Raw genomic sequence first — 24,844 nt, forward strand, 5'->3', positions numbered from 1 at the left:
GGCACGAAAGCCTCCAGCAATCTATACCCGGCAAAAAGAACAACCCCAAGCACCGACAAACTCGGAGTCTGATTTAGGTCCAAAAACAATACATTTGACTCCATAGATACGCTCGATCTTTGTGTCACTATTGATAGATCTTGGGCTAAGGTAACGAATGGGGGGCATCATCATTGGGTTATTTGTATCTGATTTTGGATTATACATGTCATTCAGACTACCTCATGAAATCTTTTAGATGAGAAATAGAAACAGTTTGACTTGAAAATAGGCATGCAGAGTTCTAAACGACGCTTTATGGGCATGCAATGTTCTTAACCGTATTATAAAAGGAAAAAGAATATTTTTTTCTTGACATCTTGTTCATACATACAAGGTGTATATGGACCTCACAGTTTGTGATAAATTTCCTCCACTAATCACCGGACTGAGTGACTCTAATGAGCCTTAAGGTTGATGCCAGTAAAGAAACAGTAGCCGTCGTTCAATAAATAGATTGTAAATACAAAATTTTTGATTAAGAGGATATCAATTTGAAAAGTTTAAGGACTCAATAGGTTCAATCAATTGATGAATGATAAAACTGGGAAAAATTGGATAGTTGAGGGGACAAAAGTAAAATTTAACCGAAACCATTGGGATATGCTGACCTATTATTCTGGGAGGACTACTCAATAATTTTCCCTAACCCACCCTATCCTGAACCTCTCTTTCCTCAAGCAGCATATGCCTATGTCCCTTCCAGATGGATCCCTTGGATTTCTCCTCCACCCACAGTCACAGTAGCACCAGCACAATTTAGCAGAAACACACACACACAGTCACTTACCATTTCCTAGAGAGAGAGAGAGAGGGAGGGAGAGAGAGAGAGTATACAAACATCCATTAATACCCACTGATGGCTTCTGCAACAACTAGACCCACCTTCAGTTTCCACCTCTCCTCCTCATCTCCTCCCAAACCAACACCTAACCTCCCATTCCCACCTCTCCTCCTCGGCAGCAAAACCCACTTTATCTCTGCTACTATTCGCAAACAACACGCAAACCTCAATATTTTCACTGCAAAATCCATCGACGTATCCAAAGAGGACAAACCCATTTCAGAACAAGCCCCTGATAACCCAGAAACACCACCCGCCTCCGATGATTATCCTCCACAGCAACAAGAGCTCCCGTTCGACGAGAGGCGGAGGCTGGAAGAGAAGTTTGCCGTGCTGAACACGGGCATATACGAGTGCAAGTCGTGCGGGTACAAGTACGACGAGGCGGCCGGGGACCCGGCGTACCCGGTCCCGCCGGGGATGCAGTTCAGCAAGCTGCCGGAGGACTGGCGTTGCCCCACGTGCGGGGCTGCCAAGACTTTCTTCGAGAGCAAGAGTGTGGAGATTGCTGGTTTTGCTCAGAACCAGCAGTTTGGGTTGGGTGGTAATACTCTTACCTCTGGCCAGAAGGCTGTCCTCATATACGGTGGCTTGTTGCTGAGCTTTGCGCTTTTCTTGTCTGGTTACTTTCTTCAATAATCATGGGCTATTATTGCCTTCATTTCATCTTTGCTAGTAGCTTTTTGGATTGGTGAAGTTCTGTTTATGAATATTGATAATGGATTGGCAGATGAGTGACATAAGAGGAATATCATACTGTGTTTGGCAGCCTATAATTCCAGAGTGCCAATTACCAATTTTTTCTGGTTTTAGAGTCCCTTATCTCTGTTTCTTTGGAATTTTCTTTTCTTTGTTTTACTTGTTCACAGATAACTAGGTGAAGTTTCTTCCTTGATGAAGCTAGTTAGAGATGTATTTTAGGGTTGCCATAAGAGGAATATTGGATTTAACACAATTGGAGAAAAATGTTACGCAAAAAGATCTGAACCAAACAACAAACACAAGACAAGATTTACGCCGTTCTGCAATGAACGGGTACATCCACGGGGGGCAACAGATTTGTATTTCTGTGGAGGATTACCAATCACTCTCCCACACTCGTCTTGACTTTTGTATTGTTTCTCACTCTCTCGTGCAAAAGCAATATCCAGATCTCTACTTATATAGGGCAGCCAGGCCCTGTTCATCAAAAGCTCAGTTTTCCTTCCCTGCTATTCTGAAATCATTTAGTTGAGCCATGTAGCTCTCTATATAGAAAAGCGGTTTTGGCATCAAGTTGAGCTAATTCAGTGTCAAACTGGGTGAGCAATGCTAGCAATGTTTGACGACAAGGGAGAACACATCGTTGTAGTCAATGACTCAATGGGTCTATGCGAAGGAGGGAAGAAAGTCATATTCAAATCAAGATTGTTACCCAAGGGTAGCGCTCAAACATGGACTCTGGTTGTCGTGGAACTTCCTGAGCATATAGAGCCTCCTCCTCAGTAATGGTGTCCTGATCAACAGTTTGATCCTGAGGACGGTTGACAGTTTGAACTGTTCTTGCTCGAACAAGGGGAGTCTCAAACCTCCGCCTATTCTGAGTGCTTTGCATGCTTCACCTGCTGCTGAGCCCTTGGCTCTAATTCTCCTTGTAAGGAACCTGTTGTAGCATATAGCTAATTCCTTGGATGTTACATTCCTGCCGATAATGACCTTCTTTGACTCGGGCCACCAAAGCATGTATCCCGTAACACTCGTAAAGCCCAAGAAAACAGCTTTCTTGGCTCTCGGATAAGCTTAAGGAAAAGTTGAAGTTACAATTCTTCCCCGAGAACATGGAGAATAATGCCCGTCGTGCTTTACGGGATCTGAAGCATACTGGCACTATCCTTGATTAAGGCAAGAAATTCTCGGCTCTTATGCTTGGCATCAAGGATATGTCTGGGAAGGATGAGCTCTTCTTTTTCTTGGAGGCTTTTAAGCATGGGCTAGAATCGAGTGCCTTACGGACTATGCTGAACCTGAGCAGAGGAACGCTGGCTCCCAAAGCAAGAATAGGAGAGGTGGACAGTCCCAAGGTAATGGCAACCCAAAAGTGGGGGAACCGACACCCTCGTCCAAGGGCCAGCCGAGTGCCTAACGGACTATGCTGAAGCTAAGCAGAGGGACGCTGGCTCCCATAGCAAGAATAGGGGATGTGAACAGTCCCAAGGTAATGGCAAACCCAAAAGTTGGGGACCCAACACCCTCGTCCAAGGGCCAATTGATTGGGGGCCAAGGACAACAGAAGAGCTATGGGGAAAGGGAAGGCTTCTCAGAATGCTGCTAACAAGCAACGTTGTGGCACTATCTCATGCTTCTTGAGCAATGAATCAGCATAACCTAGATCACCGGGATTTGGTGGATCAAACTTCAACTGTTTCCATTGATAATAAGAGCATAACAAAGGCGCCAAAATGATTTTCTTGAACTACCTGATATGCTGGTATGCTTGCAAGAATACCACCATGAGACTGTAAATATACTTGTGAAATCATACAAATAATGCAGCTTAATAGAGACTACATCAGCCAGTAGCATTACATATTAGAGATTTCTTATGTATAACTTTCCGTCAAGTAGAAATGAGAAGGACAAGAAAACGTATTTACTACCAGATGTGAATACACAAAAAACATGCTTCCCCAACACTACCCATAGATGTAATACAAGAGGAAATGAGAATGCTAGCTAATGTCAGCATATGCATCACTAAATTCTAGCTAACGCTAACAGCAGTGCAGTCCAATCTCTCAAAGGTAAACAGAAGAAGAGTCGATGTCAGAGATATATAAGCAAGAAATGAGATGAGGTTATGGACCGGTCAGTGCTCTGTACACGCCAATGAAGCTTTCTCTGCTGCTTCAGAAAAAACAGCAGCCCCAACAGAAAACAACCTTTGGACCCATTGTTATCCCAACGAACAAAGCAAGCTTTTCTAGCCTCATCTGAATATCTTCCTTATAATCATACTACGTATTATATAGCTGTATCTAAGGCTCTTGGATGCAATGCTTATCATATGGGTATTGTTACTTGACAGTTGATTCTAAGTTTCTAATTATCCTAAAGACCTTAAGCGCATTTTCAAATGTTCTTAAAGCTTGTTACTGCATGGAGAAAGAGAAAGGAAGTCCAATAGACCTGTGCGCTGCTGTTTCTAAGGAATGCCCAGCTCTTGGTCTGCTCAATGCCAAAATCCTGCAACCTATTTCCTCTGTAGACAAAAAATCAAACATATAGAGTACAACTCTCCATCTCAAACGACAAACAAATTAGGAGAGAAAAGAAACCGCGTTTCTCTCTCTCTCTCTCTCTCTCTCTCTCTCTCTCGCATTCTATTTCTTCCTGAGTTCCTGTTGATTACAGCTTATTGTCATAGTGCTCTGGTTGAGTTGCTACTAAAATGGCTGTTCAAAAAAAAAAAAGAGTTGCTACTAAAATGGATCTCATTTAACTAAAAACAATGTTTCACGCAAGTGGAAGATGCTGTTCTTTGATACAACTAGAAAAAATAACTTCATCCAATTTTCCTACCATCCAACCACAAAGTTCAAGATGTTAAATCATGTCCAACCTCCTAAATCGCCAAGACGTGCATGCATCGGATAGCCTTCGTATACCCAACAGAGAGAGATGAAGATGAAGCAGACTCCTGCAGTTATATTTCACAGACACTCCCCAGGCCCAGCCTTGAGCTATTTGCTTCCTCTAGGTTTTGCAATAGGTGCATTGATTCCCGCCAATTTTGAACTTTATTTGGCCCAAAGAGGATATGTCCACCTGTATTACAAGAAACAATAATTAGTAAGGGAGTGCTTGATGGAGACAAGTAGCAGCAACCTCTCAAAGTGTAAAAGAGGCGTGGACGAGATGTCTCCAAGACTCAAGCTTTAATTTAGCATGCATTCGATGATGCTCAACCTACTTGGGAGTTAGCATAATTATGTTTTAATCTTATAGAGTCTTGTTTCACTTCTATTTTTATATCCTATGTCACTGGTTAGTTTTGTAGGGGTCACCCAAGGGTCGTCTCGTGGGTCAAGTTATTTATTTGGTATTTTCGTTATGTTTTATTTGGGAGTCAATTAGTAGTTTCCTTATTGAAATTATGAAGTCTCTTGTAGTTTCCTTATTTAGATAAGGAAACCTCTAGTCTATATATAATCATGTTATGCTTCAATAAGGAGGGAGATTAATATTACAGAAAATTCAGAGCTTTACAGCCTCTTTGATGGATTGTGCAATGCAATCAAACCCTAGGTGTGATGCCTAATGCTTGTTGGAGTGATTCCTAGGCTTATCTTCTTGACTTCTTCTATTCGTCTCTTTTATTCTTGTTTTTAGTTATTAACAGCTTTGCTACTGTTCAGATTACTATTCACAGCCCCAAACAACCTAAATTGGCACTAAAACATCCCCTACTCACATCTCCAAAACCCCAGTTCTTTGTTCCCCTTAAGTCCTCCGGCTGTCCTACATCAGTGCTCTAAATATAACTTAACCATGACAATAAATTAAGTTTCAACAGGATACCTTTTCATTATTTTGACTACTTCCCATTGAGAATGAGCGGGAACTTTTCAGCCCCATATAGAAGCCAGAAAATACATCATTTTGAAACAGCCTTATAACAGGTTTACAGCGTACAAGTTGACCAAACTGCACGAGCAAGTCTCTTTTATTTTCAGATTTATTCCAGGAACAAGCTGAAGCACATCAACATTTGCTAAGATACTAGAGTAATTAAAGGTAGAGAAGTGCAAAAAAAATTAACAAAAAGTAAAAAGCATAGATGTTGGACTTACAGATTGCTCAAATCAGTTGTGTCCTCATTGGCTAGATGGGTCCATTTTGTCCTCCCTCTATGACCAAAGTGCTTCACCTGCATGACCTTGGGTAGTATTGTCTTGTCCATCTTACCTTCTCTGGTTGGATCAGAGAAATCACATTTGTATATCTCATCTTTCCCAACGACAGTGGTAGAAGCACAATCATTGGCACCCGACTGGAAGAAAACACCTTTGTGCTGATACTTCTGCATAAATCTCCATCTCTTCTTTCGTGGGAGCTCAAGTTTCACATTTTCCATCTCTTCTTCCTCGGCCATATTTCTCACCTTCTCCGTCTCTTCCTTCCACTTCGACATTGCCCCTGGCTCCTCCTTATCCCTCTTGATCCCTGCAATCACTCTCACCATCCATGCTTCAAGTTCCTCTTCCTTTTTTACTTCCTCATCAGTGTCTATATCGGCAAAATTAGCCTCCCTTAATTCTATATTCTTCTGAAATTGTTCATCCTTCCAGATCTCCTGAGCCAGAATCCACTTCGTCTCCAACTTTCGTCCTTCCATTCGCTTCTATGTTATTTCCTCATGTGCTCGTTTTCGTGCCTCAAGTCTCTCACGCTCAGCTATGGTGCCATTTTCTGATGTTGAAACAAAGACTGGCTTCACCAACACCAGCCCCGTCATTTCATTCTCAGAGTCGGTCTCATATTCAAACTCCTCTTCTTCTTCTGGAATAAACGCAGCTTCTTCTTCCTGCTGCCTCTTAAGCAACTTCTCCCCAAGTGTCCTTCTCCTTTCCTCCAAGGCATCTTCATCTAAACTAGTCGATCCTTCTTTTGTTATCTTTTCCTCCTCTTATTGTCGACACAGTATCATCAGCTAGTCGAATCCTCTTATGATCAGCTATTATATCTCCGCGGCTATTCATTCTACTCTCAGCCAGACGAATCAGCCTACGATCATCATCCCGCCTAACAATATGTGAATCTTCCTGACTATGGAAAGCATTCTCCAGGGCAACTGCTCCAGTCATCCTAATTCCCACATCTTCATCCGCAAAAGTTGCCCATTCAGGAGCTTTGCCAGGCCAATACCTTTTAACTTTTCCGCGCCCAATATTTATTATCCCCATTATGGCAATCAGAGTATGCCAGTTCAAAGATATCAACCGTGGGTGGGGTGGCCTTCTACTCTCTTACTCTCTCGCCTTTAGTTGCTAAGTCTAATCAAGAGACTGCAGAATTGGTGAGCGAGAGTTGAGACCAACCCATTGTATTTATAACCTTTACACAAGTCCAAAGCCATAGAGGAGTGTAACCCTGATACAAATAGGATACCACTTAAATAGGTCCACACCAATAAGAAACCCCCATACATGAGACCTACGTATAAAACAATAGAACGTAACAAGGTGCACTGAGCCCAACCCGGGGGTGGTATTGTTGAGATGTGAAGACAATTTTAGAGTTACAGTAAAAAATGACCCGGAAGGTTTTGGGTCCCGTCCAACGCAGGTTTTAGCGTTTTTTAGGGTTTTCTAGTATTAGCTTGCTTGCACATATAAAAGCAAAGCTAGGGCTGCCTCCTTTTGTAACTCTGACTTATTTTCATTATAGTGAAACATCCCAGCACCCCCGTGGACGTACAATTAAGCAATCAGCTTAAATCGGAACCACGTAATCTCTGTGTTTTATTCTTTTCTTGTTTTATATTATTTTCTGTTCTTGGTTTGTTCTTCGATTGTGTGCGTTTGCTTGTGGGTTTGGACGTTCGAATCCCCAACAACTGGTATCAGAGCTCCGAGTTAGGAGGTCGAGGGTTTACACAATGGTTGAAGAAAAATACAAGATCGAGAAGTTCAATGGTATGAATTAGGGGTGTTATTCGGTCGGTTCGGTTCGGTTCGGTTCGGGGTGATTTTGCCGGAAACCGATCGGGTTTGGGGTACTTTATTCCGGGACCGATACCGACCGGTATTAATTTCCGTTCGGTTCGGTTCGGGGTGAGGTCGGGGAGTTCGGTCCACCCCGAAATGGGCCTTAATTGGGCCTTAATTGGGCCGTTTGGGCCATTTTGAAAATAATGGACTGTTAGGCCATTGTGGGCCCATTTTTATAAGAGTCCATTTTCACCTATTTATATATAGGCCATTTTTAGCATTCTTTTCACTTAGTTTTGGGCCATTTTTATATGGGCCATTTTCTCCAAAGCAAACAATCCACCTGTGTTTCTTTCTATTTGCCTTGAAAAGAAGTTGCTGATTGAAGCTGGAATAAGAAACAAAATGACAAAATAACAATCACCCAAGCATGCTAATTTCGGCAATATGAATCCCTATGATGGGTATTCCCAAACACCCGAGCAAACATAAGAAACAAAATCAAATAACAAAAGCAGAAACCCCATTGATGTCAATTTTCACGATGATCTACCCAAATAAAACACAGTCACCCAAATAAAACACAGTCACCCTTCAGGCCTTCACTAATTTTTTTTGACCAATCACCCTTCACAGTCACAATCACAGTCACGGAGTCACCATTCACTTCACTACGTTAGTTTCATTACAAAATACAACACGAAATTAACATTAAAAGTTTACAAAACATTTCAAATTCACTACCAAAACATCACCAATTCAAAACATTTCGCCGTCACCACCTCAACACATCAAGCCATACCCTGCCAAGGAAAACATAAGAAAGAAATTAAGGGAGTTCAAAATCAACTCGATAAATTAAAACAAGAATTTGTAGACAAACAAAACAATTACATTTGTGTACCCATGGTAGAACTTCTCAATCCAAACAAAACAATTACAAGAGTATCACCTTTGTGATTAGGAACAACACAAAAATTCAGAATTTTCTTTTGGTACCTCCAATTCTCATCAATAAAATGACCCGTAAGACACAAGTAATTCAGATTTTGGACCGAAGTCCAAGTGTCCGTTGTAAGACAAACCCTTTGATGCTTGAGTGTATGTTTCAATGTTTTTTTCTCCTCCTCATACATGACCATGATTTTTTTTGCCATCACAAGCCTACGAGGAGGATTCCACATTGGTTGAACGACACTAATAAAATCTTTGAATCCTTCACCCTCAACAAATGAAAAAGGCAACTCATCAATTGTTATCATCCTCGCTAGTGCCCTTTTACAAGCATCAACACTAAAGGCCACAGGCAAAAGGTTTGCACTTGTTTCACCATTGTGTTCTTTCTTTTGAAAACTAAGGAGTTTTTGCCTAGAACCTGCAAATTTCTTACTTGGTGGATATTTGGTACACTGATACGCTAGATGATGAGTTAGTGATTTAGTACCATTTAACTTCGAGTGACAAGCATAATCGACACCACACCAATTGCATGCAGCCCTAGGTTTCGGATGACCTTCCGGTGTAATAGTTGTAAAATGCTTCCAGCATGGAGCCCTTTTTTTTAGACCAACAACCTTCTTTTTTTCAGACTCATTGTTAATTTCAGGCATCAAATCATCATTTAGTTCAGCATTTTGAGGGATATCAAACTCAGCACCTTCATCCATAATGTCATCATCATCCATATCATCCATCTAACACAGTAGAAAATTAAAACCAACATAATCACAATCTGATTTTCATGTTGTTCGTACACTAATCTAATTTTCAGTCCATCACCTCATGTTCATGCAAAAATTCTCAGTATGTAAATTGTAAACACTAAACCCATTAAACTATTTAACAAAAATCTTATTTTCAACAAAAATATAGAGTTTTGAGATTGAATACCTCATGCTCACGGTCAGACATTTCACCGGCGTTATCAAGGAGGTTCTGGTGGAGATGAGGGACGAGAGATGAACCTGAGAAGTGAAAGCAAAACAAAAGCCCTAACTTAGAAATCATTTTACTGTTTATTTGCATTTGGAGATATTAGTTAACATTTGTAAGTGTGCTGGTGAGACAGGTTAAGTAGCGTTGAAGAGCTAGCTAGGGCTACTATCAAGAAATTAACTCAGGGTATGGCTGAGCACAACAAAGCAATGGCTTCTGCTAAATCTGATGAAGCAAAAGCTAGCATTGTGAGTGCATAGGTTGCTTAGTCTGTTGTAAAGTTTTAAGCTTATTAACAAGTAACTGACATAGATGTTCTGTATAATCTATTTGCAGAAAGCTCAAAAACATAATACTACCACTAGACTGCGAACCTGCAATAACATTTTGGCAATGAAATGAAAAAAGATGCAGAGACTCGTCAACTGAAAAAATGCTTAAAAGGTTTGGTCCGATGAAAACATAATTATGTTCTTTCTTTTTTTTTTGGGGTAAATATTATGTTCTTATTTTCATATTGCAGAAACTTAAAAAGAGAGAGAGGATGTTTTGGTACACATGCTTCTAATAGAAATTTCGACCAAATTAAACCCACAAGAATCAATTAGAGAATGCTGGCTAACGGATCTAAGATGTGAGAGAGAGAGAGAGAGAGAGAGAGAGAGAGAGAGAGAGAGAGCTAGAGCTTACTACCTTACTCGATCAAGAGAAGCCCGATCTATGAAAGGATTTTTCGTTCTCTCTGTCCAAAGGAGCTGAGAAGAAGGCCGGAGGGTTCCACCGTTTCCGAGAAGGTGAGGGAGGCGTGGTGGCCTGGTGGGCTTGGCGGCTGTGAGCAGTGAGCCAGAGAGGGTGAGAGATACACGCAGCCTCGCCGATCGGCGAGAGAGAAGCTGAGAGCAGAGAGAACGAGAGGATGAAAGGGAGAAATTGTGGCTGCTGGCCTGCTGCAGTGAAATGTAAGGAGATGAGAGTAAAAGAAGTTCTGAAGTAGGGTTTGGGTGATGAATGGTGTAGATAAGCACAAAATTTAATTGACGGTCCAGATTAAATCGATTTACATAAATATATTTATATATATATATATATAATAAATTAAGTCGGTTCGGTTCGGGGTGTTCGGTTCGGTTCGGGGTTTTCGGGCAGTTCGGTTCGGTTCGGTCTGACTAACATGCAACAAAACTGAGACCGAACCGAATTTGGTTCGGTCGGTTCGGGGTGGACCGAACCGAGAAAATCCCGCAACCACCCCGACCGAAGACCGAACTGATCGGTCAGTTTTTTCGGTCCGGTCGGGTTCGTAACAGCCCTAGTATGAATTATGCTTTCTGAAAGATGCGAATGCAGGATATTTTGTATCAGAAGGATCTATATCATCCGATCAGTGGCACAAAACCAGAAAGCATAAAACAAGCAGATTGGGATATTTTGGATCGCAAAGCTTTGGGGACTGTGCGATTGAGCCTCGCGCTGTTGGTTGCGTCGAATATTGCCAAAGAAAAGACTACAACAGATTTGTTCAAAACCCTAGAAAAGATGTACGAGAAACCTTCTGCGGTGAACAAGGTATATCTTATGAAAAAATTGTTTAACCTAAAGATGCCTGAAAACTCTATTGTTGCTGAACATCTGAATGAATTTAGTACGGTCACGAATCAGTTAGAATCCGTGGGTATTAATTTTGCTGATGAGATTAGAGCTCTTGTTCTACTATTGAGTTTGCCAGAAAGTTGGAATGGACTTATCGTGGCAGTGAGTAATTCCTCCGGGTCTGTAACAATTAAATTGGAGGATGTTACTGGATTGATATTAGGAGAAGAGGCTAGGAGGAGATTATCGGGTGAGGATGTTGCTTCGAGTTTAGCACTTAGTACAGAGGACAGAGGCAGGTCTACGAATAGGGGAGGCAACAAGGGCAAGGAAAGAGGGGGTTCAAAGAACAGGGGCAGGAGTAAATCTCATAGTAGAGAAGTGAAACCTGAAGGTTGTTGGAACTGTGGTCAGATGGGGCATTGGAAGCGAGACTGTAAGGCACCACCGAAAAAGCAGCAAAACAGGAATTATCAGGGGGGGTAAGAACACCGTCAATGTTTCCGAGGAATCGGATAATGAATCCTTGATTTGTTCGCTGGATTCTCATAATGAGTCTTGGATTGTAGACTCGGGAGCCTCATTTCATGCTACTTAACGCATGAATGTGCAACAGAATTATGTGCAGGAAAACTTTGGAAAGGTTTATCTGGGTGATGATGAAACTTGCAACATAATTGGGAAAGGGGATGTGTATATGACTCAGACAGACGGGACAGTACTGAAATTGAAGGATGTTAGACATGTACCTAGTCTAACAAAGAATCTTATTGCGGTGGGTCAGTGGTCAAAGGGTGGAGTGGTCACATCGTTTACATCAGACGTTTGGAAGATGAGCAAAGGGGCACTGGTTGTGGCTCGTGGTAAAAAGGAAGGAACCCTATATGTATCTTCGGGTACTTATCGTAGCATCGCAGTGGCAGCATCAGCGGTTAATTGTACTACGTGGCATCGTAGGCTGGGTCACATAAGCGAAAAGGGGATGAAAGTAATGTTGTCAAAAGGGAAATTGTCGGGTTGTAAGTCGCTAGACTTGGACTTCTGTAAGGATTGCATCTTCGGAAAACAGAGGAAAGTTAGCTTTACAAAGGTGGCAAGAACTCTAAAATCAGAGAAGTTGGAGCTGGTTCATACAGACGTGTGGGGACCATCTCAGTTATCTTCTCTTAGTGGCTCATGTTATTTTGTTACTTTCATTGATGACGCTACTAGAAAATTATCGGTTTATTTTCTCAAGTATAAATCTGATGTATTTGGTGTTTTCAAGAATTGGGAAGCATTAGTTGAGAATGAAACAGAAAAGAAATTGAAGTGTCTGAAATCTAATAATGGCGGCGAGTATTGTGATGGTGAGTTTGAGGCTTACTGTGCTGCAAATGGGATTCGAAGGTTGAAAACGATCCCAAAGAAGCCAAGGCAGAATGGAGTTGCTGAGCGCATGAATAGGACGATCCTAGAGCGCGCAAGGAGCATGAGGCTACATGCTGGGTTACCTAAGCAATTATGGGCTAACGCAGTAAATACATCAGCGTATTTGATCAATAGGGGACCTTTAGTTCCTTTGAACATTGGATTGCCGGAGGAGACTTGGTCAGGTAAAGAGGTAAATTTATCTCATTTACGAGTATTTGGTTGCATGGCCTATATGCATATTGAATCGAGTGAAAGGGGTAAACTTGATGCTAAGTCTCGAAACTGCATGTTCATAGGCTATGGTACTGATAGCTATGGGTATAGGCTATATGATTTTGAAAATCGAAAAATACACAGGAGTATGGATGTGGTATTTAATGAGTCTGTTTTGTATAGAAATAGACAGAATCAACCTGATGAGGCTAATGAAAATTCAGACTTTGTAGAGTTTGAGGGGATCCCTGACAGTAATGTCTTACAGCCTCAGGATATTAATATACAACCTACTCCACAGGCAGATTCTCAGACTCCTCCACTCAGGAGGTCTATACGTACCCTTAAACCACCAATGCGTTATTCTCCTGCTTTACACTATTTGTGGTTAACTGATAGTGGTGAACCAGAATGTTTTAAGGAAGCATTACAGGTGGAGACCAAGGGAGAGTGGGAGCGAGCAATGGATGATGAGATGGATTCTCTCTTATCAAACCAAACTTGGGACTTGGTTCAGTTGCCCAAGGGAAAGAGAGCTTTGCACAACAAATGGGTATACACGCTTAAGGAAGAATCTGATGGGAACAAACGGTACAAGGCGAGGTTGGTAGTAAAGGGTTTTGAGCAGAAACCAGGTATTGACTACACCGAAATCTTTTCTCCTGTGGTAAAGATTTGTACTATCAGATGTGTCCTTAATATTGTAGCTGTTGAGAACTTGCACTTAGAGCAGTTAGATGTTAAAACTGCTTTCCTTCATGGGGATTTGGAGGAGGATATTTATATGCATCAGCCAGAGGGTTATGTTGTCAAAGGGAATGAAGATCAGGTATGTAAGCTTCGAAGGAGTCTGTATGGGTTGAAACAGGCGCCTAGGCAGTGGTATAAAAGGTTTGATACTTTTATAACAAATACGGAGTTCAGTAGATGTCATGGGGATCACTGTTGTTATTTTAAGAAGCTTGGTAAATCGTATCTCATACTTTTGTTGTATGTAGATGATATGCTTGTTGCAGGTTCAAGCATGGATGAGATTGCTAATCTCAAGGCACAGCTGTCCAGGGAGTTTGCAATAAAGGATTAGGTTCTGCGAAGAAAATCCTTGGGATGCGAATCAATAGGGACAGGGTGAACCGGAAGTTGAAGTCGTCACAGGAGGAATATGTTGAAAAGGTGCTCAAAAGGTTCAACATGGAAGGTGCTAAGCCTGTTAGCACACCGTTGGCAAGTCACTTCAAGCTTTCGAGGGAAAAAAGGGGCAGTAACTGATGAAGAAAAGAACTACATGGCCAAAGTTCCATATGCCTCGGCGGTAGGCAGCTTGATGTATGCTATGATTAGCACAAGGCCAGACATTGCTCAAGCAGTGGGAGTTGTTAGCAGGTTTATGGAAAATCCAAGCAGGGAGCATTGGGAGGCAATCAAGTGGATTTTGCGGTATCTGAGAGGTACTTTTGATTTGGCTTTGTGTTTTGGAAGTTCTGATATTTGTTTGCAAGGATATGTAGATTCGGATTTAGCAGGGGACATTGACAGCAGGAAGAGCTCTACTGGGTATGTTTTTACATTGGGGAGTGCAGCAGTTGATTGGGTCTCGCGGCTACAGAAAATAGTGACTATTTCCACAACAGAGGCGGAGTATGTTGCAGCCACGGAGGCGTGCAAGGAGACGATATGGCTAAGGAGCTTCATGAAAGAGTTAGGTAAGGAACAGGACAATTGCAAATTGTTCAGCAACAGTCAGAGTGCAATGCATCTTGCAAAGAACGCACCTTTTCATTCGAGGACCAAGCATATTGACATAAAGTATCACTTTATTTGCTCTTTGTTGGAGGATGGACAGTTCACTTTGGAGAAGATTCACACAAGGGATAATCCGGCAGACATGTTTACGAAGGTGGTTATTGTGGAGAAGCTGAAGTCTTGTTCAGCTTCTGTAGGTCTCCAAGCTTGAGTGGGAGGTTGGGTGCCGATGGTGTTGATGATAGTTGATGATTGGCTGGATGTCTGATCATGTCTTCAAGTGGGAGATTGTTGAGATGTGAAGATAATTTTAGAGTTGCAGTAAAAAATGACCCGGAAGATTTTGGATTCCGCCCAACGCAGGTTTTAGTGTTTTTTAGGATTTTCTAGTATTAGATTGCTTGCACATATAAAAGCAAAGTTAGGGCTGCCTCCTTTGGTAACTCTGAGATATTTTCATCATTGTGAAACACCCCAGCACCTCGTGAACGTACGATTAAGCAATTAGTTTAAGTCGGAACCATGTAATCTCTGTGTTTTATTCTTTTCTTGCTTTATATTGTTTTCTGTTCTTGGTTTCTTCTTCGATTGTGTGCGTTTGCTTGTGGGTTTGGACGTTCGAATCCCCAATAGTCAAGTGGTTGAGGCCTGAGACATAGGGGTTTGCTGTTGAATTCTTCTTCTTGCAAACAACTCTTGGGGCTATCTCATCCCATGCATAAGTGGGAGGAGTTATAGGGATTATAGGGATTAGTCTGAGACGTGCGTAAGCTAGTCCGGGGCACTTGTATTACCAAAAAAATATACATTAAAAAAAGGTGCACCAAGCCCATAAACTTATAGTTGATCGCTAAATAATGGTTTTTGGTACAAGTAACGGTAGCGGTCGTCTTGTAAGGGTATCTGAAGTATGGGACGTCAGACGTTATCAATTGCGGCAGTCCTAAATGTTTAAGAAATCATTGTTAACCCCCCAAAAAAATTTGATTGCCCAACTCACCCGTAACAGTCGAGTATCGACTGTAACAGCCGTGAACCAGTCCATGAAAGGGAAATAGGCCGATACGCAACGGGACTTGCCTGATACACATGGAATTTTTCATCTCACCTGTATATCGGGGGTAATGGTTTTGGAAGGCTACGTAACTTTTTTTTGGTAACTAGCACATTTTATAACCAACCACCAAAACAACAAGAGAAGTTAATCCCACGTACAAAAACCTTTACAAAGGAGTTGGATACATGCAACTCTTGCATCTGCATCAGCGTAGATAGAGAGGGGTACCTGTTCTCGTCGTTGCCTAAGTTCTGTAGGATTTGGATTAAGATTTTGGAGGAGTTGGACAGGTTCAATTTACATAAATGTAGTTAAATATGGAATTATAGGCAACCAATCTTATGTGAAAAACTTCTTTACGGAGCAACCGTAAATAAATTTACAGTGCTCAATTGCGCGTATCAAAAATTATTTTAGACAGTTCGGATTTTAAGAATAATTTTTTAAAATCTGGACTATTAATTGCCAAAACAGACAGCGAAAATTGTGCAGAGTAGGGCTTGAACAAAATAGGAGTACTAATTTCTAAATAGGGAGTGGGGTGTCTTGGATTAATCGCATGGGAGGAGTGGGGAGTCCTGGATTAACTAGCCACACAACTCCAACCACAACACTTTCACATGGGGATGGGACCCTTATGGAACAAGTGAAAACGGTTCTTCATCTGTTTCTAAATGAGAGTTCATGTTACTATTTCGGATACTTCAAAAAAATTATTTATATCTTTCATTCTATAATGCTAAAAATATCCAATATGGATCTTGTTTGATAGATCCCAATTAGTTTTATTGGACAACATTTTTAAAATCATAAAAAAAATATCATAAATTGAAAGATATAAACAAAATAAAAATAACAAGAAAAAATAAAAGTGGACTCTCATTTAACAACGGAGGGAGTATTTCGCAATTCGGCAGGGGCAATTTTGGTCATTGGCCTTATCTATTTATAACGCAGTTGGCATGTAATTAGGGTTAAGAGTTTTCAGAAAAAAACAGAGAGGAAGGCGAAAAAAAAACTGTTCCCCCATAGAAGAGAGAAGACTTGTACTCCATATTCTTCGATTATAGTAGACTAGTGTAGCTTCCATGGTTTTTTCTCGCATTGGAATTTTTCACGAAAATCTGTGTATTCTGTCTTTTCTGTTCACTAAGCACTATTTTCGTTTTGCTGTTTGATTTCTGCAACAATATTTTTTAAGATCCGTAGGGACATTGTGGGTTGAAAGTGTAATTTGATTCCTAACACTTACAACTTGGATGGAGGGGTTTCATGAGAAAAGAAAGGAAAGGGTTATGGTTTCTTGTGAAATCCCTTATTTGGATTGAATATTTTGGTGAAAAAATGGAGAGAAAAGTACAAAAAATAAATGTGTTGATTGGCCCTTCCTCTTTCTGACGCAATCTCACCAAAATGGTGAGATTTAGTGAGAAATGACTCTCATTTCTTATCTCTCTATTTCTCATCATCCAAATGAGTACCTACATATATGAATAAAAGGGGTATTCAAAGTTTCAATGATTATATTGGTATGAATTGATGAGTCCTATAATGAAGCTAGAAGAAAGAATTGTTGAGCATTTTGAGTTATGAGGATTGTATCTGAGAATTGATTTAAGGTTAGGCCTTTTACATCAATTATGGAATAAATCTACCTAGAGATTCATCAAAAAAGTACCTTCATCTGATTTTGAGATATTTAGAAAAAATATACTATACTAAAGTGTTTAAATGGTGGACTTGAAAATAGGTTTCTGGCACCTAGGCATCCATCCAGATGATCGTCCCAAAATTGGTTTTTGCATTCCAGATCACCACTTCCAGTGGTCAGTCATGCCTTTTGGATTAAAAACAGCCACATCCTTGTTTCAAAAGACCATGATTCGGGTATTTGCTCCTATTCTATCCTCAGCACTTGTCTACATTGATGACATCCTACTTTTTTCTTCAGATATTGAGTCTCATGTTGTCCTATTACAAATTTTTCATTCCCTAATCCAAACCAATGGTATCATGCTCTTGGAGAAAAAGATGCTTCTTGCCCAACCAGAAACTGATTTTTTAGGGATGCATATCTCTAAAGGTCAATATGCCCTCCAACCTCATATAGCCTCCCAACTTGACCATTTTTCAGATGAAAATCTCACAGTCAAACAAGTTCAATAGTTCCTTAGAATTAACTATATGGCTGATTTTATTCCCAACCTTACCCTATACCGAACTCCTCTCTCAGCTCTACTAAAGAAAACTCCTCCTCCTTGGTTAGCCCTTTGTACCAAAGTCGTAAAAGACCTCAAAAGCCATAGCCAAAACTCTTCCTCCATTAACCATACCTTCAAATGGGAAGAGAGTTCTTCAAACAGATGCCTCTGATCTATATTGGGGAGCAGTTCTTTTGGAAGAAAACACAGATCAAAAGCGCAGAATTTGTGGATACAAAAGTGGTGCATGCTCTCCTGCAGAACTTCATTACCACTCTACTTACAAAGAAATTCTGGCAATCAAAAGAAACATTGAGAAGTTTGAATTTCATCTAATCGGTCATCATTTTCTAATAGAGATTGATATGATGAGCTTTCCTAGCATGCTCAAATTCAAACAGAAGCACCTCCCAAAGGCAAAGTTACTCAGACGGGCAAATTGGTTTTTGAATTGGAGTTTTGATGCTATTCACATAAAAGGAAAAATAAATGTCCTCCCTAATTTTCTGTCAAGGCTCAAAAAAAGAAATCAACCAATTTTCAAAAACAAAATCATATTCCTTTATTCATGGTTGTTTTTCCATGATTTCCTATTTCCATCCAGTTAATTTTTCTGTCCACCTTCAGTGTCATATTTTAGAGTTAACCCTTCTTTCTAGGTGTATTCAAATGTGTCAAAACCTTCAACATCTCTGTATTTTCAAGTATGGTCTTGATGAAGGTCCCATAAAAGGTCTACCTTTCCATCCTGTCTATTCTTTTCTCATCCAGTTTGAAGTGTCTTACCACAATGTCTTTTATTTAAAAAAAGAACCTATTCATCTTATGTTATTTAGTCGATGTGTATATTATAAGTGACTGTTTTAATAGATCAACAGTATTGGTCTATCTGGCTCATGCGGCGTTCAATCAAGTTCAACCTCCAAAAGATTTCTTTTTAAAATTTCTCCTGCTATTTGGAAATATACCCTACTGGCAACGGAAGATTAGACAAATCCCCAACAGTGTAGGCGGAGATCTCCAATTGCTTTTTGGACAAGTCGCAACAATATGAGTCATCCCAATCCAGATGGTTCTTTCACTTGGCGAAAGGAGTATCACACTATATTCCTCTCTGCATATCAGGAGTCTCAGAGCATCCAAGACCACAATGGAAATTATCTGGTCATGACTCAAATACTGTGTTCACTCAATGGGTTGACACCTGCAGAAGTGCCCTCATCTCTCCTCCATTATGAATCTGCAAACTGGAAATTCACCGATACTTATCCGGAAGAATGGCGCCAAAATATCTTTTGGAACAGTATTACTTGACCGACAGAACTGAAGACTATTCTGGAAGCAGTGGTTCAGATAATCCTGAATAATATCCTAGTGTTAAGGCCAGCTGTCTCTTTTGGTGCCCTCTTTCCCTTTTCAGGAGAGGGTAATATTATTGGAGTTTACTGTTGTGTACTATTGTAAAAAGTATTAATCAGTATAAGTGTAATGATCTTTTCAGAAGAAGTGAAAGTCTTGTAAATAACGTAGTAAAAGTTCATGGCAGGTAAAGTAGGATTGACTAATCAATTAAGATTGAACAGTAATGTTCAATTATACTTTGTAGGTGTAAAAAAAGTCCATGGTAGGTGTACGAAAGACCCAATTATGCATGGATACTGTTTGTATAGGTAATCTGTGATGTAAGCGCCAGTGTTTGTGATAAGCACCCAATAATGCATATTCTTGGTGCTTAAGTCCTCTAATATGTTGTGTTTGTACATATATTGTCGTTTTTATGCGATATTGCACGTAAGGTACGTTTTTGTGTATTTCAGGTAATACGTGCTAATAAGACAGTTTTGATGCCAATTAACGTTCCGGGATGAACCAAGTGTCCAAATGCCCGCCGGTACTCATCTCAATGCCAATTAACGTTCCGGGATGAACCAAGTGTCCAAATGCCCGCCGGTACTCATCTCATTGTTACCAAAGCCTAACGGTGCCACAAGAAGCCTCGGAGATTAGCCGGAGGTCAAGGTTGGCAAGGAACGTGCCAAAGTGGTTCAAGCGAGCCTAATGCATCGAAGATAGTCCTCGAGGGCATCCAAGAGTACAAGGCCATAAGGCATACCTCCGCCAAGTCCCGTTGATCATGTAATGAAGCATCGGAAGGCCGTCGGGGCACGACAAGGCATGATGGCCCAAGCTGACCCTGTTCTGCTGTTTTCACACAAAGGTATCAATACCTCATTTTTTAGGTATTGGTACCATCATGCCGAATTAGAAGACAGTTGAATTGGTACCAACACCTCATTTTTTAGGTATTGGTACCAATGCCCTTCGGCCAGCACCTTTTTTGCTGAATATTTCAACCTTCCATTAATGGAAAGTTTATACTTCTAGTATGTTTTTGGGATATTTTGGGGGCCTTTTTGTCCATTGTAAGGCTGATTTTGTAAGGCCTATAAATAGTCTTGTATGCCATTTATGGAAGATATGGGCCATTAGTTAGTTTTTTTTAGGCCTAAGTCTTTTCTTTCTTCCTAGGACTCCATTGTTAGTCTTTCAAGCTTTTGTTTGTGTTTCCTTCAAGAACTCCTTAAGGTAATTGTCTTATGTTAAATTCTCGTTTATTAATGTTGTAGCTATTGTATAGATCTCTATATAAATCAAGTTTATTTTCGTTTTTATCGGTTAATTACGTTTACCTTTCTTAGCATGCTTTCTAGTCTTTTTATTATGAGTGAGTAGATAATCGGTTCGGTCATGGGGTGAGGTTCACCCTATGGATTAGTCCATTAAATGGTTTCTCTTAACTTTAGCTTAATCTCAAGGTTTTGAATGAATTAAACCCATGATTTCTAGTTTTGATCATGGGGTTGGTGGCTTCTTTGATCAATGAAGTTTATCGCCTTGTACTACGAGCTTGATAATCCTACGCGTGCGAACGATCTTTTTTTCGTCTCTCACTTGCGTTAAATGAGTTCAATTTGAATTAGAGCTTTGAATTAAGTTATAAGTAGTCTTCAGCTTTTAATTCGTCTAGTGGATCCGGACGGTTTCGGTCCATTCTTGAGTTAGATGAAGAAACCGTTTGATGGCTAAGTCGTGGGTAAATCAATCCCTTTGACTCGACCATCTTAACCTAGTTTATTTGAAGTTTAAATTTCGTTATTCAAATCAAATACCAAAGTTGGCCGCTTGAATGCCACAACTCTCTATGCAACATCTAATCCAAATTCGCTAAAGAAGATTTCTCTGTGGGAATGATTCCGGTCTTACCGGTTATTATGCTTTCAACGACCTAGCCCTACGCTTGGGGTGCAAACCTATTTCTAAGAGGTTAGGTTGCGACAGAAGCAGTTTGTAGTCCCTCCTTACGCCTATAAAAGGAGAGCTCTCCCCGTTGTAAAAAGGCAGGTTAATGAAAGTCAGTATTTTCCTAATATATCATGTGTCTTGTATTCTCTCTCTTTGATCTTAACCTACTTTGTGTTTGTACCCACTTCGTGTCTGTAAACTACTTTAGGCAAATTTGCAAAAAGAACACTTCTTCGAGGAAGAGAGAATTTGTTATCCTGCAAAAAATGATTAAGAGGCTGGTAGTTAATAACCAGGCGAAGCTTTCCTCTTATCTGCTCGGTTCTTTTGTTCACATAAAATGCTTCACATTCCCACTGAGAGGTTATGGGCTCAATCAAACCTTCTGACTGAAGTTGCTGGAGCTCTTGAAGAGCAAGCTGGTAATGTTCTGGGTTCATTCCATGATGGATAGCTTTGGTGGGGTTGATGTCTTCATTTTTCTTAAAGGGAAGAGAAGTAAAGAAATCTGGATTTTTTCAAAGTGGGTTGGAGCATTTGGTGAGAAACTGAGAATGGGATTCAACATAGGAAGTTTGGATTATGGTTTCTTTGATGGAAGAGATATTTTCTATGGAAAAAAGATTTGGTTGAGTGGTCCAAGGTAACACGTAGTTTTTGTATTTCAAATCTTTTTTGAGCCAGGAGACTTTGTTGAGATTTTGGAGAATATCAAAGTTTAACAATAAATCTTTTCCTGGGAGATCAGAACCATAAACTTGGTGTTTTATGGTGTATCCGGGGAAAAGTTGAATGATAATAGGCTTACTAATCAAAGTGATGACAAAAGTTTCTCCATTGGCTGCTGTAAAGGGTCTAAAACATGATTGCCAATAGGATCTGGGAAGGATTGCTGGGTTGAGAATAGAGGCTGCTGCACCAGTATCAAAGAAAGCGATAACTGGTATGGGTTTCTCATATTTTTCAAGCAAGATTTTGACCTTGGCTAAAGGTTGAGCCAGCATGATATTGGAGAATCCAAATGTTCGGACTTCATAGGGGAATGAGTCAGGATCATCAGAAGAGTCATCTGATTCTGATGAATCATCTGAATCATCAAAAGTGAATGCAAGGACTGCTTCATCTGTTGCTTCATTGTCAATAGAAAACAGAGATTCGACATCAACATCTTCAATATCATCATCAATGAGAGCCAAAGAGCTTACCATTTTGTCCTTTGTTGCTTTATTTGGACACTGTTTTGCATAGTGCCTTTTCTTTCCGCATATGTAGCAACGATCAGACTTTCGCTGCCCTCTGAACTTCTTCTTTTTGAAAAATTTCCATTTTTTCCTGCGTGAGAACTTGCCAGATTTTGGAAACTTTGAAAACTTGCCAGGAGACTGAAACTTCCATTTCTGAAAATGTTTGAACTTCCGGTATGAAGGATGGCAAGTGCACTTCTTGTCTTTGCACTTTATGGATAAGTCTGGCCGGTCACATGCTTTATCAAGAAGTTTTCCCTGTTCTTCAAGAGTTCTGAGGAATTTCTGATGATTGCACAATTTTTCTAAGGCAATCAAAGAGTGCTGGTAAATACCACCAATAGATGTTGCATTCAGCGTCAATCCTTTTGTTTGAAGTAACCTTGTTGTCTCATTTCCCAATGGTCCAGGAAGGGAATTGAGAAAGGCTTGCTTGAGATTGACATCATCCATGCTGTTGAGAAGATAAAATTTATGAGACATACGGTCATAATGAATCTCAAGATCTTTTCTTTTGAATGAACAACACTTCATGCTGATATATTCCTTTCGAACAAACTCTTTTGTATTGTTATGGTCTCCAAGAAACTCAGTATGCAGGACTGAGATGAATTGATCAAGGATTGGCAATTGTTTAAGCTGCAGCTGTCGGTATTCACCAAGAGCCAAGTACCATTGACGAAGACGGCCAAGGAATTTTGTTGTACACTTAGTAATGACAATACTCAGTGTAGCATTTGGAGAAAGCATAGCAGCAGTGCACCAAGCATGAATTTCATAAAGTTTATCCAACCATTTTGATGGGGGAATGTTATCAAAGAAGAAACTTTGGGTGTGGATATTGGAATGTGAGAAGGAATCAAAAGTGGAAATTTCTGAAAGTGTATCAAACTCAGGACCTTCTTCAATAATAGGATCATCAACATGTTCATCTGGAGTATTTTCTGGATTCATCATGAAAACATGAGGAATGTGCATCGAGTCAATGGATTCAGTATCCGATTTAGACTCAATGGTTGGTTCAGGAGATGGGGCTTCTGGTATAGTGACTAAGGTATGTAGGAGAGTAGATATTGGATTTTTGGAAGGGTTAGAAGTTAACTGAACCATTAACTGAGGTGACTTTAAATTTGGGTCAGATGGTTTGGAAGGAGTAGAGGTAGTTGGAGTAGATGTAGATGGTAGAGACGGAACTGTTGGAGGCTGGATAGATTTTATCTGGGGCTTTGGGAAAGGAAGTTTTGGTGGAGATGGTCTTTTTGGTGGAGGAAGAAAAGCTGATGAGCTCCCAAAGATATTGAACTCACCAAATCCTGAAGCAGGATTTATAGGTAAGGGTTGAGACATTTAAGGATACCCAGAAAAATATTCTTGAGAGGAAGAAGGGAACATGTCAAATGGGCTTTTTTTTTCTGAGAATACTGCTGAGCTTGAAGTGAGTGAAGTTGGTTTTTTAGGTGCTTCATTTCAGCATCCTTTTGAGAAAAAGCTGCTGAAAATGCTTGGTCGGCATATGCCATCTGGAGAAGTTTCTGGTGAACATTTTGAATTTTCTGCTGCAAATCTCTGATAAGAAGTTCCAAAGAGGATAATTTCTTATGAACGACATTCTCCAAATTTTGTTGGGAGTTAGCAATTCTCTGGAGAATTTTGTTTTGAGCTAGAGAATTTGCTGATTGCCAATTTATTGCTGCTTCTGCTGCTGAAACTGCTTTGGTACTACCATCAGGGAAAATGGTAGTAGAGTCTGGAATTTTATGCCGATGGATCATCCTTTCTTAGGAATTATGAAATTCTAAAGGAGGAAAATCTGCTTCAGTCTAGGAAGGAGATGAGATGAACATAAAACATCCACTCGATTGAGCAGAAGAACCATCATGTCACGACCCTAACCCGCCCCATGAGGTCTTAATCATGACAAATGCCAGTGATTTCTCACTAAGGCCAAATCACGAATCAAATATCATCTAAACAAGCGATAATCAAAAGGGGATAAACATAACAGCAGAAGTAAAAGACGACTTTTATTGATAACGAACCAAAGTATTACTTAGGTTTTACAAACCAAAAGGTAACCCTCTCAGAGTTGTGCTTATTTACAAACCCAAAAGCTAGCAAGCCATATACAAAGCTAAGTGTCTACAAGCAAAACTTCCTTTCTACAAGTTTCCAACAAAAAAAAATACAACACGTCCCAAAAGTAAACACGCCACCACACTATGCGTCACTTCCTGAAAGGTGGAAAAGAAAATCCATAAGCCAAAGCTCGTATGAATGATTAATATTTAACTCACATGCCTTCTATGGACAATGCAAAATAATTCGATAATATTTCAAAACAAAAAGCTCGAAACCGTAAGCCAAATATAATGCACATTCTGCTATTCAAAATTCAAAAGCTACCGGGCGTCCCCGGTAGTGGATAAGCCAAACGTCTATGCAATATCCCAAACACCAACCTCAAACACCCTTGCTAGCCATTAAGCCGTCCCCTAGCAAGACTGGACGTTGGGAATGCCATTAAATAGATTCGCAAATATTTCACAAATAGGTCCACCTTTCATTGTTATCCA

General features: G+C 40.3%; 2 protein-coding genes and 1 pseudogene across 2 annotated transcripts; 1 reads left to right on the forward strand and 2 right to left on the reverse strand.

Annotated features, from left to right (window-relative positions):
* The first annotated feature begins 664 nt into the window (after nt 1-664).
* Nucleotides 665-1,680, forward strand: LOC131332374 (uncharacterized). The gene has a single exon (XM_058366563.1). The coding sequence runs from the start codon at nt 899-901 to the stop codon at nt 1,520-1,522; it is 624 nt and encodes a 207-aa protein (XP_058222546.1). The 5' UTR covers nt 665-898; the 3' UTR covers nt 1,523-1,680.
* Nucleotides 1,681-3,179: 1,499 nt separating this feature from the next.
* On the reverse strand, nt 3,180-7,039 carry LOC131332900 (uncharacterized; annotated as a pseudogene).
* LOC131332901 (zinc finger BED domain-containing protein DAYSLEEPER-like) lies at nt 6,920-10,438 on the reverse strand. The gene is made up of 7 exons (XM_058367213.1): nt 10,201-10,438; nt 9,463-9,536; nt 8,467-9,266; nt 8,355-8,375; nt 8,145-8,243; nt 7,909-7,960; nt 6,920-7,012 (listed from the first exon to the last, which is right to left on the reverse strand). Exons 2-7 carry the CDS (start codon nt 9,481-9,483, stop codon nt 6,920-6,922), a joined length of 1,086 nt encoding a protein of 361 aa, XP_058223196.1. The 5' UTR covers nt 9,484-9,536; nt 10,201-10,438.
* Nucleotides 10,439-24,844: the final 14,406 nt, after the last annotated feature.

This window comes from Rhododendron vialii, chromosome 7a (assembly GCF_030253575.1).
Source record: "Rhododendron vialii isolate Sample 1 chromosome 7a, ASM3025357v1".
In the NCBI taxonomy this organism is placed as follows: Eukaryota; Viridiplantae; Streptophyta; class Magnoliopsida; order Ericales; family Ericaceae; genus Rhododendron; species Rhododendron vialii.

What these genes read in the sequence shown, in the direction of transcription:
- LOC131332374 (XM_058366563.1), top strand. Translation starts at nt 899, where the DNA reads ATGGCTTCTGCAACAACTAGACCCACCTTCAGTTTCCACCTCTCCTCC.
- LOC131332901 (XM_058367213.1), bottom strand. Translation starts at nt 9,483, where the DNA reads ATGTCTGACCGTGAGCATGAG. An exon ending in TGTCTGACCGTGAGCATGAG is followed by an intron (nt 9,267 to 9,462) that starts GTATTCAATCTC and finishes CTACTGTGTTAG; the next exon opens with ATGGATGATATGGATGATGA. An exon ending in GTATGGCTTGATGTGTTGAG is followed by an intron (nt 8,244 to 8,354) that starts GTGGTGACGGCG and finishes AAACTAACGTAG; the next exon opens with TGAAGTGAATGGTGACTCCG.